At 48.8% G+C, this 12,116-nt stretch overlaps 1 protein-coding gene across 2 annotated transcripts in view; it reads left to right on the top strand.

Annotated features, from left to right (window-relative positions):
* Positions 1-12,116, top strand: part of LOC123759717 (peroxisomal N(1)-acetyl-spermine/spermidine oxidase) — a 60,747-nt gene that overhangs the window by 5,749 nt on the left and 42,882 nt on the right. For both annotated transcript variants that reach the window (XM_045744972.2, XM_069317658.1), the window contains exon 2: positions 6,073-6,242. In XM_045744972.2, coding sequence (XP_045600928.1) covers positions 6,073-6,242 — 170 coding nt within the window. The remainder of the gene's footprint in view (positions 1-6,072; positions 6,243-12,116) is intronic.

Below are 12,116 nucleotides of genomic sequence, written 5' to 3'. Positions count from 1 at the left end.
GCTTTGGTTCTTGTAAGGTGCGTCGGCCCTTTCTTGTAAGGTGCGTTCGTCCTATTAACACTTTCGCGCTATGTGGACGCGCCGGCGCGTTCGGTTTCGTCTAACGTAAACGCATAGTGGACATAAAGTTATGTCAACTTTTAAAAATTTGTATAAAATTCAATTTTAATCCGATTTCATTGGGGTTTGTTTCAAACGACGCGCCATGAAGTTCTCTTTCTCTCCACTAGGCCGCCTGGCGCGTCGGCCTACCCGGTCACGTGACGGGCCCATTGTTTTCGTGTCACATGTCGTGAGTCGATCACGTTCCCCTCGCGTGCCAAACTCGAGCATTTTTACCCGTTTCCGTGTGGATTATACCCAATTACTTCATCAAAAATGGATCGAGGTCAAGGCCCAAGCACTTCTACAAGCACTCAAGAAACATTGAGAGAACTTGGGGTGTACACATGTGGCACAATTAGAATGCTACGTGGCGCCCCAAAGGTATTGCAAGCTCTAGCCAAGAGTAAACTTCCACTGGATATCACAGTATACCGCCGGAAAGATAATACCTTCATTCTCCTGTGGAAAGACAAGCGAGTGGTTTCAATCATTACCAACATCCACAATGCAGACACTCAGCGAGTTCAGCGAAGGAAGCGAATTCGCAACCGAGACGGAACAAGTGGAATACAACAGGTAACAGTGAACAAACCGACTGCAATTTGCGAGTACAATAAGTTCATGAAAGGTGTGGACCACTTCGATCAAATGGTTAAATATTACCATTTTACCAGGAAAACTCACAAGTGGACCAAAAAGATTACCTTTTATTTCCTGCAAATAGCATTGCATAATGCCTATGTTTTGTACAAATACAACACAACTGATCGAAAAAAGCTAACATTGCTACAGTTCCACGAAGTGGAAATCTGGGCCCTATTGCACTGGGACACAGAGGAGTGGCCTAAAACAACATCATCATCATCTCAACACTTGCGGCACGCTCCAGACATAAATGATGACACAGCTCCTGCCAATGCTGACGCCATGCCAACTCCCGGACCATTTGGTGTGAGGCGGCCTTTGTTCACTACACCACCTCAAGATGAAGCAGACAACGAATCTGAACCCGACATGTCTGCCACACTGCCAGTTGACGAAACTGTTTTGTCAGATGAATCTGACTCTCCTGCAACTCCTGTTACACCTTCAGCGAGAGGACCTGGCCGCCCTATTGTTGATTCAGAAAATCGTATGAACTACAAACTGAAACATGAAATTTACAGACTGCCCAAACGTCTCAAGTGTCATGCATGCGCACGGTCCGGTAAAAGGAAGGACACGAACTATGGATGCAAGACCTGTGGTGTTGCACTGTGTTGTTCCCTGCTACACCAATTACCACCGGAAACAGGTGTATTGGGTGGTGAAGAAGTAACCACCCGCAACAGCTTCGCTCCACCTACAAACCATCTGTTGAGCAACTTCAGGAATGAAGAACCTGAAGAAGGTGGAGAGAAGAACAAATGCTCAACTTACTGTTCCACAACCAGCCTTCCCTTGGTAAGTACACCTATTTGGTCCAAGTTTGTGTAGTATAATTTAGCTCATAGAACATTCTATTGTGAAAACATTGCCACAAAAATGAATGACATACATACAATAATAATATCAGAACAGTGAAATAAGTATAAACTTTCAAAGCAACGTTTCGCGCGTGTGTCGTCCGGTCACCGTTACCGGGTAACAGTGCGCCCACTTCCCACACTCTTGCGGGTGGGCCGGGACCATTATTCTACGATTATATTCATATCATCGTGTTGGGAATTTTATTGGGAGTCCATTGATACCAAAATTAAGGCTGTAGGACAATTGTAGAGGTGATAATAATCCCAAGAGTAAAAACATTTTGTTGCTGTTGAGCACTCACGGCGACTCATCTTCGTAGTTATTTATTTCATGCTGGTATCTCTATAGCTTTTGTGACTTTTTTTACTGATGTTCTTCTAGAGACTTTTATTGCGAACACGTTGGTACCAAAATGAAATACGTAGCATGAAAACTAAGGTCAGAAAAGTAAAAAGAGTATACACACTTTTGTTTTTACGCTTAAGCGATAAAAACGCCGCGCGCACATACGGTTGGCTGAGTGACCTTCGCCGAGAGCGCGAAAGTGTTAACAGGGCGATGGGGGGGAGGCTCACTCTGTTCGCTCACTCCTGGTCCCATGATTTGTGGGCCTTTCGGGTCATTTTGTGCAGTCTGTGGTGGCGTTAGGTTGCTCCTCCTCCTTAGGAGGGGTTCGGAGCAGGCGGGGCAGGTCTCATCTCCTGTGCTCTGTTGAGTCATCTCGAAGTGGGATTGCTTGGACATGGTCGAAACGACCTCGTCCCTCAGGTGGACAATGGGTTCAGGTGGGTTCCCGCCTGTTTCTGGTCTTGAAACGGGACTGTGCGGACCTCTGGTTCATTCTGGACTTGTCCCGTCTGAACCCATGGGTTGATTGCCCCTCCTTTCGGATGACTACTCTGTCCCAGGTCTGTCTTCTGTTGTAGCTGGGCACTCGGATGGTGTCCCTGGACCACAAGGACGTGTATTGGCACTTCCCGGTTCATCCGAGGTTCAGGGATTGGCTTGGTTTTGTTGTGGGGCATCAAGGTTACCTCTTTTGTTGCCTTCCATTCGGCTTGAATATGGCGCCTCACATTTTCACATGCCTTACTCGGGGCATGGTGACCCACCTGCGTCTGTTAGGTGTTCGGGTTCAGGCTTACCTTGACGACTGACTGGTTTGGGCTCCGAGCCAGTCTGCGTGTCTGTTTGCCAGGGATTTGGTTCTTTCCCAGCTTGCCGGGTTTGGGTTCTTGGTGAACTGGCAGAAGTTACATCTGGTTCCCTCTCAGGTTCGGTCTTGGCTGAGTCTTATGTGGGACACTTGGACCGCTTCCTTGTCTCTTCCTATGGTGGCTTTGCTTCGGCTGCATTCCCGCCTTCGTTCCTTCGGGGACGTCCCTTCCGCCTCTCTCACAACCTCCAGGGGGCTTTGGCCTCCAGGGGCTTTGCATCGGTTGCTGCATCACCAGCTTCCTCTTTGGGTTTTTTGTGGTTCCGTGCATTGGCGCCTACCTTAACCCTAACTCGATGTGTTCACGGATGCGTTGTCTCTTGGCTGGGACTTTGTGAAGAGTGCTCACCAGACTGGCCAGGGACGGTGGGGTCCGTCCTTCCGTCGGGCTCACAGCACGGTGCGGGAGTTCGTGGCTGTGTGGATGTCACTCCATAGGGTACGGGTTGCTCACGTATCGACGATCTGGCTCCATTCGAACTGTTACTCGGTGGTTCATTGCCTGAATCGAGGGGATTCCATGCGGTCCTTGGATCTTTGGAGCTGGTCTCTTTGGGTGACCCATCTGCCGAGTTCTCGGGGTTTGGCTCTCCTGGCAGTTCACGTTCAGGGGGTGTCAATGTCCTGGCGGACGTCCTGTCCCGGTTCATTCCCGTCTACAGAACGGATGGTCAATGTCAACTCGTTCAGTTGGCTCTGCCAGACGTTCGGGCCTCTGTAAGTGGATCTCTTCGCGTCAGTGTGGTCGAGGCATCTCCCGGTATACGTGTTGCCCTTCCCCTAACTGTGAGGCCATTGGGGTCGACTCCTTCAGGCAGGACTGGGCGAGGTGAGGGGTACCTGTACCTCTTTTCTCCGGTTCAGCTGTTGCTCCAGGTCCTAGCTAGCTTGGAGACGTACCAGGGAAGAGTTGTCCTTTTTGCTCCTTGGTGGCCGGCCCAGCCTTGGTTTCAGGTGCTGCTTGCTTGGTGTCTGAACTCGAGGGTTTTCCCGCGGCTCTGCCTCTTTCAGCAAATCGGTCCAGCCCGGTACGAGATTGTTTCGTTCTTCTCCTCAAGTCTTTGCGTCTGGAGTTTCTGACTCGAGTCTATCATCATTTGTATGGGGCGCAGGTGGCTTTGTTGTTGGTCTCCCACCTGCATGCTTCGTCTATGCGGCAGTATGAAGTTTCCTGGCGGTCCTTCCGGTTTTTCGTATCACTGCATAAATGTACTTCGGTCACTGATAGGGTTGTTTTGTCCTTCCTTTTGTGGCTGTTCCAGGACTGTCATCTTATGCCGAATACTGTCACCTCGTATTGTGCGGCGCTGGCGGAGCCGCTCCAGCTTGCGTTTGGTATTGATTTTACTTTTGCCCCGTTCCGCAAGGTGTCTCGTGCATTGTTTCACCTCCGACCTACTCATGTGCCTACTGAGCCGTCCTGGTCTTTGGACCAGGTGCCCTCTTTTTTTCTCTTCTCCTCGGTTTGTTGTGGCCCCTTCAGTTCAGGATTTTTTTCTAAGGCCCTTTTAACCTGTTGGCATTGGCCTCTGGGAGTTGGATTGGGGAGCTTCTTGCTCTCCTCTGGTGCAGGGGTTTCTGCTCCTTTGGTCTTGGTGGTAGGTTTGTTCGGTTGCAGCCGTCTCCTTTTCTGGCAAAGAATGAGACTGCTGCTTTCTGGAGGGGTCCTTGGGTTGTTGATGCTTGGTTGGTCAGGCCGGGGGTGCATCATGTGTTGTCTCTGGTTGCGGCTCTCTGCCGTTATTTGCGCGCTACGGCTTCCGTGGCTGGAGATGCACTTTAGGTTGAAATGGTTTCCCTCCTTCCCTGTTCCCGGGATTGGGTCTATCAGGTCGTCCGCAGGGTTATTACGTTTAGCCAGCCTGCAGTCTATCCCCGTGCCCACGACGTTTGTAAGTTTGCTGCTTTGGCTGCTGTCTTTGGCAACATGTCTTGGGTTGACATTTGGGCCCGGGGTTTTTGGAGGTTGTACAGGGTCCTGGCCGCTCGCTACCATGTCAATGACCTTGGACTTGGTAGGGCCTGCGTTGTATTGGGTCGGCAGTTGCAGCCAGTTGTTTTGCCTTTGCGTCGAGGAATGAGGGCTGACCACCCCCTGGGTAAGCCCCTGTTTTTTCCTTGTCTTTGGGTAGTTAGCTCTGGGGAGCCAACGGGGCTCCCTCCAGAAACCCAGCATTGACTGTAATGAAATGGCATTTTCTAGGTGAGTCCCGGAGGCTCCCCAGCATCCCTCCCTTCCTCCCTCCGGTCGGCGTTGTTTTTCGCATGTTTTGACATCCAGCCTAAGAACTGGTGGCTGGATCGCTGGCGTGTGGGTCTGGAGCTTTCCCTTCCGCCTCCTGGGGAGGGGAAATTGCGCAGACAGCGGCACGACACTGTGATGACATCATGCTCGTTTGCTAATTTTCGTTTGGGGAGTTCTGTCCACTCATTTGGCTTTTGGTAGCAATAGTTTCACCAGAATAGGGGGTTTGTTTTGTGGGTGCCTACCTTTCTGGGTGCCAGACCTGGTCGATGGCAGACATAGAATGCTCCCAACCACTTGGGGATTTCTATAGGCAATTGCTCCTTGTGCCTCTCCGAGGAGGCCAGGTTCTGGCTCATGGTCCCTGGTAGACAAGAACTCCGTGCACATTGATGCCGGAAAGTTATACATATCCATTCAGCCTGGATTACTCCGGCAAGCCTCCGGGACTCACCCAGAAAATGGCGTTTCATTACATTCAATGCTGGTTTTTCTCTTTTCTTTTGTCTATTTTAATAATAATAATCTATATTACTGTAATTGTCTGTAAAAATAATAATTTTGTATTGTTTGAAGTGTTATTTGGCAACTTAGTGGCTTGTGAATCTTGTGAACCCAGCAGTTGTCTGTAAAGTTTTACTGACTTTCTGGATGCTTTCCTGATGAAATGGCAGAATGTGATTTGCTCCCTGTGCCTCGTGAGAGGGGTCCAGGTTTTGGCTCTGGTCCCCGGTGTGCCAAATAAACTCATTCAACTGATGTGCCTGGTAGATTGGATCAATCTCAGTAAGATAGCTACTGGAAACCATCAGGGTTCTGCCAGAAAGAAGCATTTCTTTACATACAATGCTGGGTTTTAGCTATTACATGCATTTGTATTTGAATATCCAAAGTGCTCTGCATGCCACTGTCTCCTTATAATCAAATATAAAAAACCTTTCATTACATATGTGGAATAAAACTGGTGCATTTTTATGCTGTGTTTTGCATTTTGCAGATGGCCGGAGAATGGAACTAGGAGCCAACTGGATACATGGTATATTAGGCAATCCAATCTATGAGCTGGCCTCCTCGCATGGACTTGTAAACATTATCCAAGAGAATAAACCACACAATGTTGTTGCTACACTTCCAGATGGAAAGAGAGTACCATTCCAGATATTGGAGGTACTGTAATATCTGCATGTTAAGTCATTTTTTCTGGTTTGTAATATAGTACAGGTATAGTAAAGTATGCATACAGTAATTGCTTATAAATTCTAAGTTATATTAAGACTTTAGCTATCTTAAGCTAGATATTCCTTTCTGGAATTTGAGCTGCACCAATATCTTTTCTGTTTCTGCTGTTCTTTAACTAAATTCTTGTCACAGTAATTACAACATTTCTCTTACCTGTGAAATTAATGAGAGTTCAAGGTCCCAGAGTTAGACCATTTTATTAACATTAAAATTTTGCCTCAAATTTTTCAAAATGTATTCCAGTGTTTAACCACTGCACTGCATGTTAGTTTAATGTAATTACCTAAGTGTAGTTACAGGATGAGAGTTACGCTCATGGTTTCCCGTCTTCCCAGCACTCTTTATCATATAACGCTTTGAAACTACTGACGGTCTTGGCCTCCACCACCTTCTCACCTAACTTGTTCCAACCGTCTACCACTCTGTTTGCGAAAGTGAATTTTCTTACATTTCTTCAGCATCTTTGTTTAGTTAATTTAAATCTATGACCTCTTGTTCTTGAAGTTCTTGAATGTGACAAGTCCCCTGTGCACGTAAAATAAATTCCCCTCCCCCCCCCCAATTTTTTTGTCTAATATTGTTAAAATGTGTTCCTGGATCATGGCAAACCAAAAAGAAAACATCGTATGTGACATACTATGGCCATGCTAAAGCAGGGAAGTTGAGCAGATTATGGGCGCTGAATGAGTACTTGCCTTAGATTAGTAGCCTCAGCAGCTCCGTGGCCACAAGAGTTGCATCGAATGTGTGCATCCTCACTCTAACGAACCCCGCTCTATCGAATTTCCGGATGATCGGAACAAATTGAATTCAGTACTAAATGTTCAGTGGAACATACAAATGTTCGATTAAGTGAGGATTGTTCTTCCAAGCGATCATTGAGATCGAGCTGTCATAGTTGATGACAGCCACTGTCATCAACTATGATTCACCAAAGTGTAAACAGTTGTACAGAATTATATTTTGCTTACCCATTGTTTCCAGTAAGAAAGGTTCAATGATGATAAAATGGTGTCAGGGGAGGCAGGTTGCATCATTGGTGAGGGTTGGAGTGTGGGGGCAAGTGGTGACAGTAGTTGGGGGTTTAGTGTTAGGAGGCAGGTGGTGGAAGTAATTCTCATTGGGGGTTGTCAGAGAAGACCTGGTGGTGTCAATGGTGGAAGTTGTCAGGGGAGGCAGGTGGTGTCAGATGTTGTCAGGGGAGGCAGGTGGTGTCAGATGTTGTCAGGGGAGGCAGGTGGTGTCAGGGGAGGCAGGTGGTGTCAGATGTTGTCAGGGGAGGCAGGTGGTGTCAGATGTTGTCAGGGGAGGCAGGTGGTGTCGAGGCAGGCAGGTGGTGACAGGTGGTGTCGAGGCAGGCAGGTGGTGACAGGTGGTGTCGAGGCAGGCAGGTGGTGACAGGTGGTGTCAGGAGAGGCAGGTGGTGTCAGGGTAGGTAGGTGTTGTCAGGGGAGGCAGGTGTTGTCAGGGGAGGCAGGTGGTGTCAAGGGAGTCAGGTGGTGTCAGATGTTGTCAGGCGAGGCAGGTGGTGTCAGGGTAGGTAGGTGTTGTCAGGGGAGGCAGGTGTTGTCAGGGGAGGCAGGTGGTGTCAAGGGAGTCAGGTGGTGTCAGATGTTGTCAGGGGGGGGGGGAGGTGTTGTCAAGGGAGGCAGGTGGGGTCAGTGGGTGAGCTCTGGTTATCAGTTATCAGCTAGTTGGCAACACGTTGCTGGTGCCTCCATGCTTCCACTTTGATACTTCACACACTGTCTGCTTTTCACCAAATTAGCTGAGAAAATGTTACCATTTCAGTTGTTTGTAACACTCTATTATATTCCATAGTCAAAATGAAGAATTCATAATACTAAATGGTGGTGTCAGTTATGAGGGGGTGTATTGGATGGGTGGTGGAACGCATCACAGGGAATGAGGTGTGAATGGAGATGTGTCCACCCAGTCTGGTGCCTCTCTGCTGACTCTGCACCCATGTCGTTGCCTGGATACTGTACTCACTTGATGCTTTTCACAAAATTAGGAGAGAGAATTTTTACCATTTCATTGGCTTGTAACACATCGCTCTATCATATTCCTTAGTTAAAAGGAAGACTGCATAATCACACATTATGGGGGATGGGGGTAATCGAAGACTGCATAATAAATTGGTGTCAGTGGTGAGGGGGATGTATTAGGGGAGTTAGGAAGTCAGCTAGCCTCTATTTTCTTTTTTCGTCGGGCGTGTTGAATGAGACGCCTCCAAGTCTGGCCCTTCCCCCCGCTGCTGTCTCATTACATCCCATGGATGGTCTCAGTGGGGGGGATGGTGTCAGTGGTCGGGGGATGATGTCAGTGGTGGGGGGGGGATGGTGTCAGTGGTGGAGGGTGGTGTCAGTGGTGGGGGGGATGGTGTCAGTGGTGGGGGGGATGGCATCAGTGGTGGGGGGATGGTGTCAGTGGTGGGGGGGGGGTGTCAGTGGTGGAGGGTGGTGTCAGTGGTGGGGGGATGGTGTCAGTGGTGGGGGAATGGTGTCAGTGGTGGGGGGATTGTGTCAGTGGTGGGGGGATCGTGTCAATGGTGGGGGGATTGTGTCAGTGGTGGGGGGATTGTGTCAGTGGTGGGGGGGTGGTGTCAGTGGTGGGGGTGGTGTCAGTGGTGGGGGGATGGTGTTAGTGGTGGGAATGGAGTCAGAGAAGTGACTGATGATGAAGAGCTGGCAGATTATTATCGACACCTAAAGGGCATGAAAGATATTATAATGAAGCAGCGTGTAATAATAATAAAACAAAAAAAAATTGAAGAAGGTTGTTGGGGTTGGACGGATGGAACGAATTCCACACTGAAACGAATCGGCTTTGTCCCATATAGTTCGTTCAAGTGAGGACACACTGTAATTTTAGATAATTATTTCAATGTTTGTGAATGGTTTTCTGTGGGGAGCACCGTCGGCTTCCTGAAGCTATCCGAACTGATACTATGCTTTATTAGTTTGTGGTCATCAGTCACAGGAGTCCTTTGCCTACTCTGGACCACGCGCCAGAACCCGGCTCCCTTATAGAGGTGCAAGGATCAATGGCCTATGAGCCCTTTACATTTAAATTATGTCATAGTTTGCCATCGACCGGGGAAGGCACCCAGAAAGATAGGCGAAATCCCCCTCAACTGGAGGTGGGAGGGGGTGTCCAGTGTTGGGGATGAAGGTAGCGGGGAGGGGTCCGGTGGTGGGATGGGGGTAGTGGGGGAGGGGGCGGTATGGGGGATGAAGGTAGTGGGGATGGTCCAGTGGCACTGTGGGGGTAGTGGGGAGGGTGCGGTGTGGGGTATGGAGGTTTACCCCACCATCCATTGAGGCCCCCCCCCACATCATCTCAAGATAACCACCACCATCCATCCAGCCAGTTCCTCCACTACCATCCATCCTGTTCCCCCACCACCATCCATCCATCCAGTCCCCCTCCACCATCCATCCATCCAGTCCCCCTCCACCATCCATCCATCCAGTCCCCCTCCACCATCCATCCATCCAGTCTCCATCCATCCATCCATCCAGTCTCCATCCATCCAGTCCCCCCACCACCATCCATCCTGCCCCCCTCCACCATCCATTCATCCAGTCCCCCCACCACCATCCATCCAGCCCCCCTCCACCATCCATTCATCCAGTCCCCCCTCCAACATCCATCCATCCATTCCCCCTCCACCATCCATCCATCCCCCCTATCCATCTACCCACCCCCTTATCCATCCATCTAGTCCCCCCACCATCCATCCAGTCCTCCTCCACCTTCCATCCAATCCTCCTTCACCATCCATCCAGTCCTCCTCCACCATTCATCCAATCCTCCACCTTCCATCCAGTCCTCCTCCACCATCCATCCAATCCTTCTCCACCATCCATCCAATCCTCCACCTTCCATCCAGTCCTCCTCCACCTTCCATCCAATCCTCCTCCACCTTCCATCCGATCCTCCTCCACCATCCATCCAATCCTCCTCCACCATCCATCCAATCCTCCTCCACCTTCCATCCAGTCCTCCTCCACCATCCATCCAGTCCTCCTCCACCATCCATCCACTCCTCCTCCACCATCCATCCAGTCCTCCTCCACCATCCATCCAATCCTCCTCCACCATCCATCCAGTCCTCCTCCACCATCCATCCAATCCTCCTCCACCATCCATCCAGTCCTCCTCCACCATCCATCCAATCCTCCTCCACCATCCATCCATCCAGTCCTCCTCCACCATCCATCCAATCCTCCTCCACCATCCATCCAGTCCTCCTCCACCATCCATCCAATCCTCCTCCACCATCCATCCAGTCCTCCTCCACCATCCATACAATCTTCCTCCACCATCCATCCAGTCCTCCTCCACCATCCATCAAATCCTCCTCCATCATCCATCCAGTCCTCCTCCACCATCCATCCAATCCTCCTCCACCATCCATCCAGTCCTCCTCCACCATCCATCCAATCCTCCTCCACCATCCATCCAGTCCTCCTCCACCATCCATCCAATCCTCCTCCACCATCCATCCAGTCCTCCTCCACCATCCATCCAATCCTCCTCCACCATCCATCCAGTCCTCCTCCACCATCCATCCAGTCCTCCTCCACCATCCATCCAGTCCTCCTCCACCATCCATCCAATCCTCCTCCACCATCCATCCATTTTCAGTTTTGAATTTGCTTTTTCACAAATGATGGCCTCTGAAATGCTATCACCTGCTAACTCCTTGCTGTGTATCCAAATTAATAATAACTGCATCCTCAATTGTTTGTGTTCTATGTTTCTTGATTATTGTTACGCCTTTTGCCACTTTAGCACTCATAATGTCCTTTTTCTTAGCAAGTATGGTAGATATCATAGACTTAGATTTGTTGTAGTGCCTAGCTAGTTCAACAATCGCACACCATCTTCATGTTTACGAATGATCTCTTGTTTTACCTCTATGGTCATCCTCACATGTGTTTTCTGATGTTGAACCTTATCACTGACTTTCTTGGGACTCATTGCATGATATATAATAAATAGTTTTATGTTCCAAAAAACCAAAAAGCACCAAAATAATGGAATTTCTTACAAGCCGATCGTCACTAAGCAGGCGGCTCAGGTAAACTGAGGCAGGTCAATCCGTGCCACCAGGATCCATGCATTCGGCTGATCTGAACACGTATCAACGAAGATCGTTAGCCAATGACACGGTCGTAAGTCGAGTCGCATTTTCTGACAAAATTTACGTTGTAACTCAAAAAATTTATAAGTACTGTAGGGGCAATCGTAAGTCGAAGTGTCACTGTACATACAACTTGGTTCAAAATGTGTGGTGCTAGACTGACCTTGGATCACTGGTTATGAGATTATCACACTCACCATAACATCTTAACACTTTCGCCTGGGCATGACGCAATGCTGCGTCATTCGTTTACTGTCGGTAATCACGGGCATGACACAATGCTGCATCGTTCACTAAAATAATCGCCAAAAATCAGGTTTTTATCCAATTTTTTGGGGACTGTTTGGTAACTGTCAACAAGCCGAATGCAATCTGTGACTACAATACAAACATGAAAGATGTTGATCACTTTGACCAAATGATCAAATATTATCACTTCATAAGGAAAACTCACAAATGGATGTAGAAAATGACCTTCTATTTTGTGCAAATGGCTATCTACAATGCTTATGTGATGTACAGCTACTACACAAAAAATACTAAACTATAATACTAAATATACTAAAATACTAAATACTAAACATTTGTGGGCAGGAATTGGGAGTGTAGCTGGAAGGCGTCTGGGCGCTTACACGCGGTTAAGGCGTGGC

Source organism: Procambarus clarkii, chromosome 8 (genome assembly GCF_040958095.1).
Source record: "Procambarus clarkii isolate CNS0578487 chromosome 8, FALCON_Pclarkii_2.0, whole genome shotgun sequence".
Lineage (NCBI taxonomy): Eukaryota > Metazoa > Arthropoda > Malacostraca > Decapoda > Cambaridae > Procambarus > Procambarus clarkii.
The sequence above is the reverse complement of the archived record's forward strand: the minus strand, read 5'-3'. Positions and strand labels throughout refer to the sequence as shown.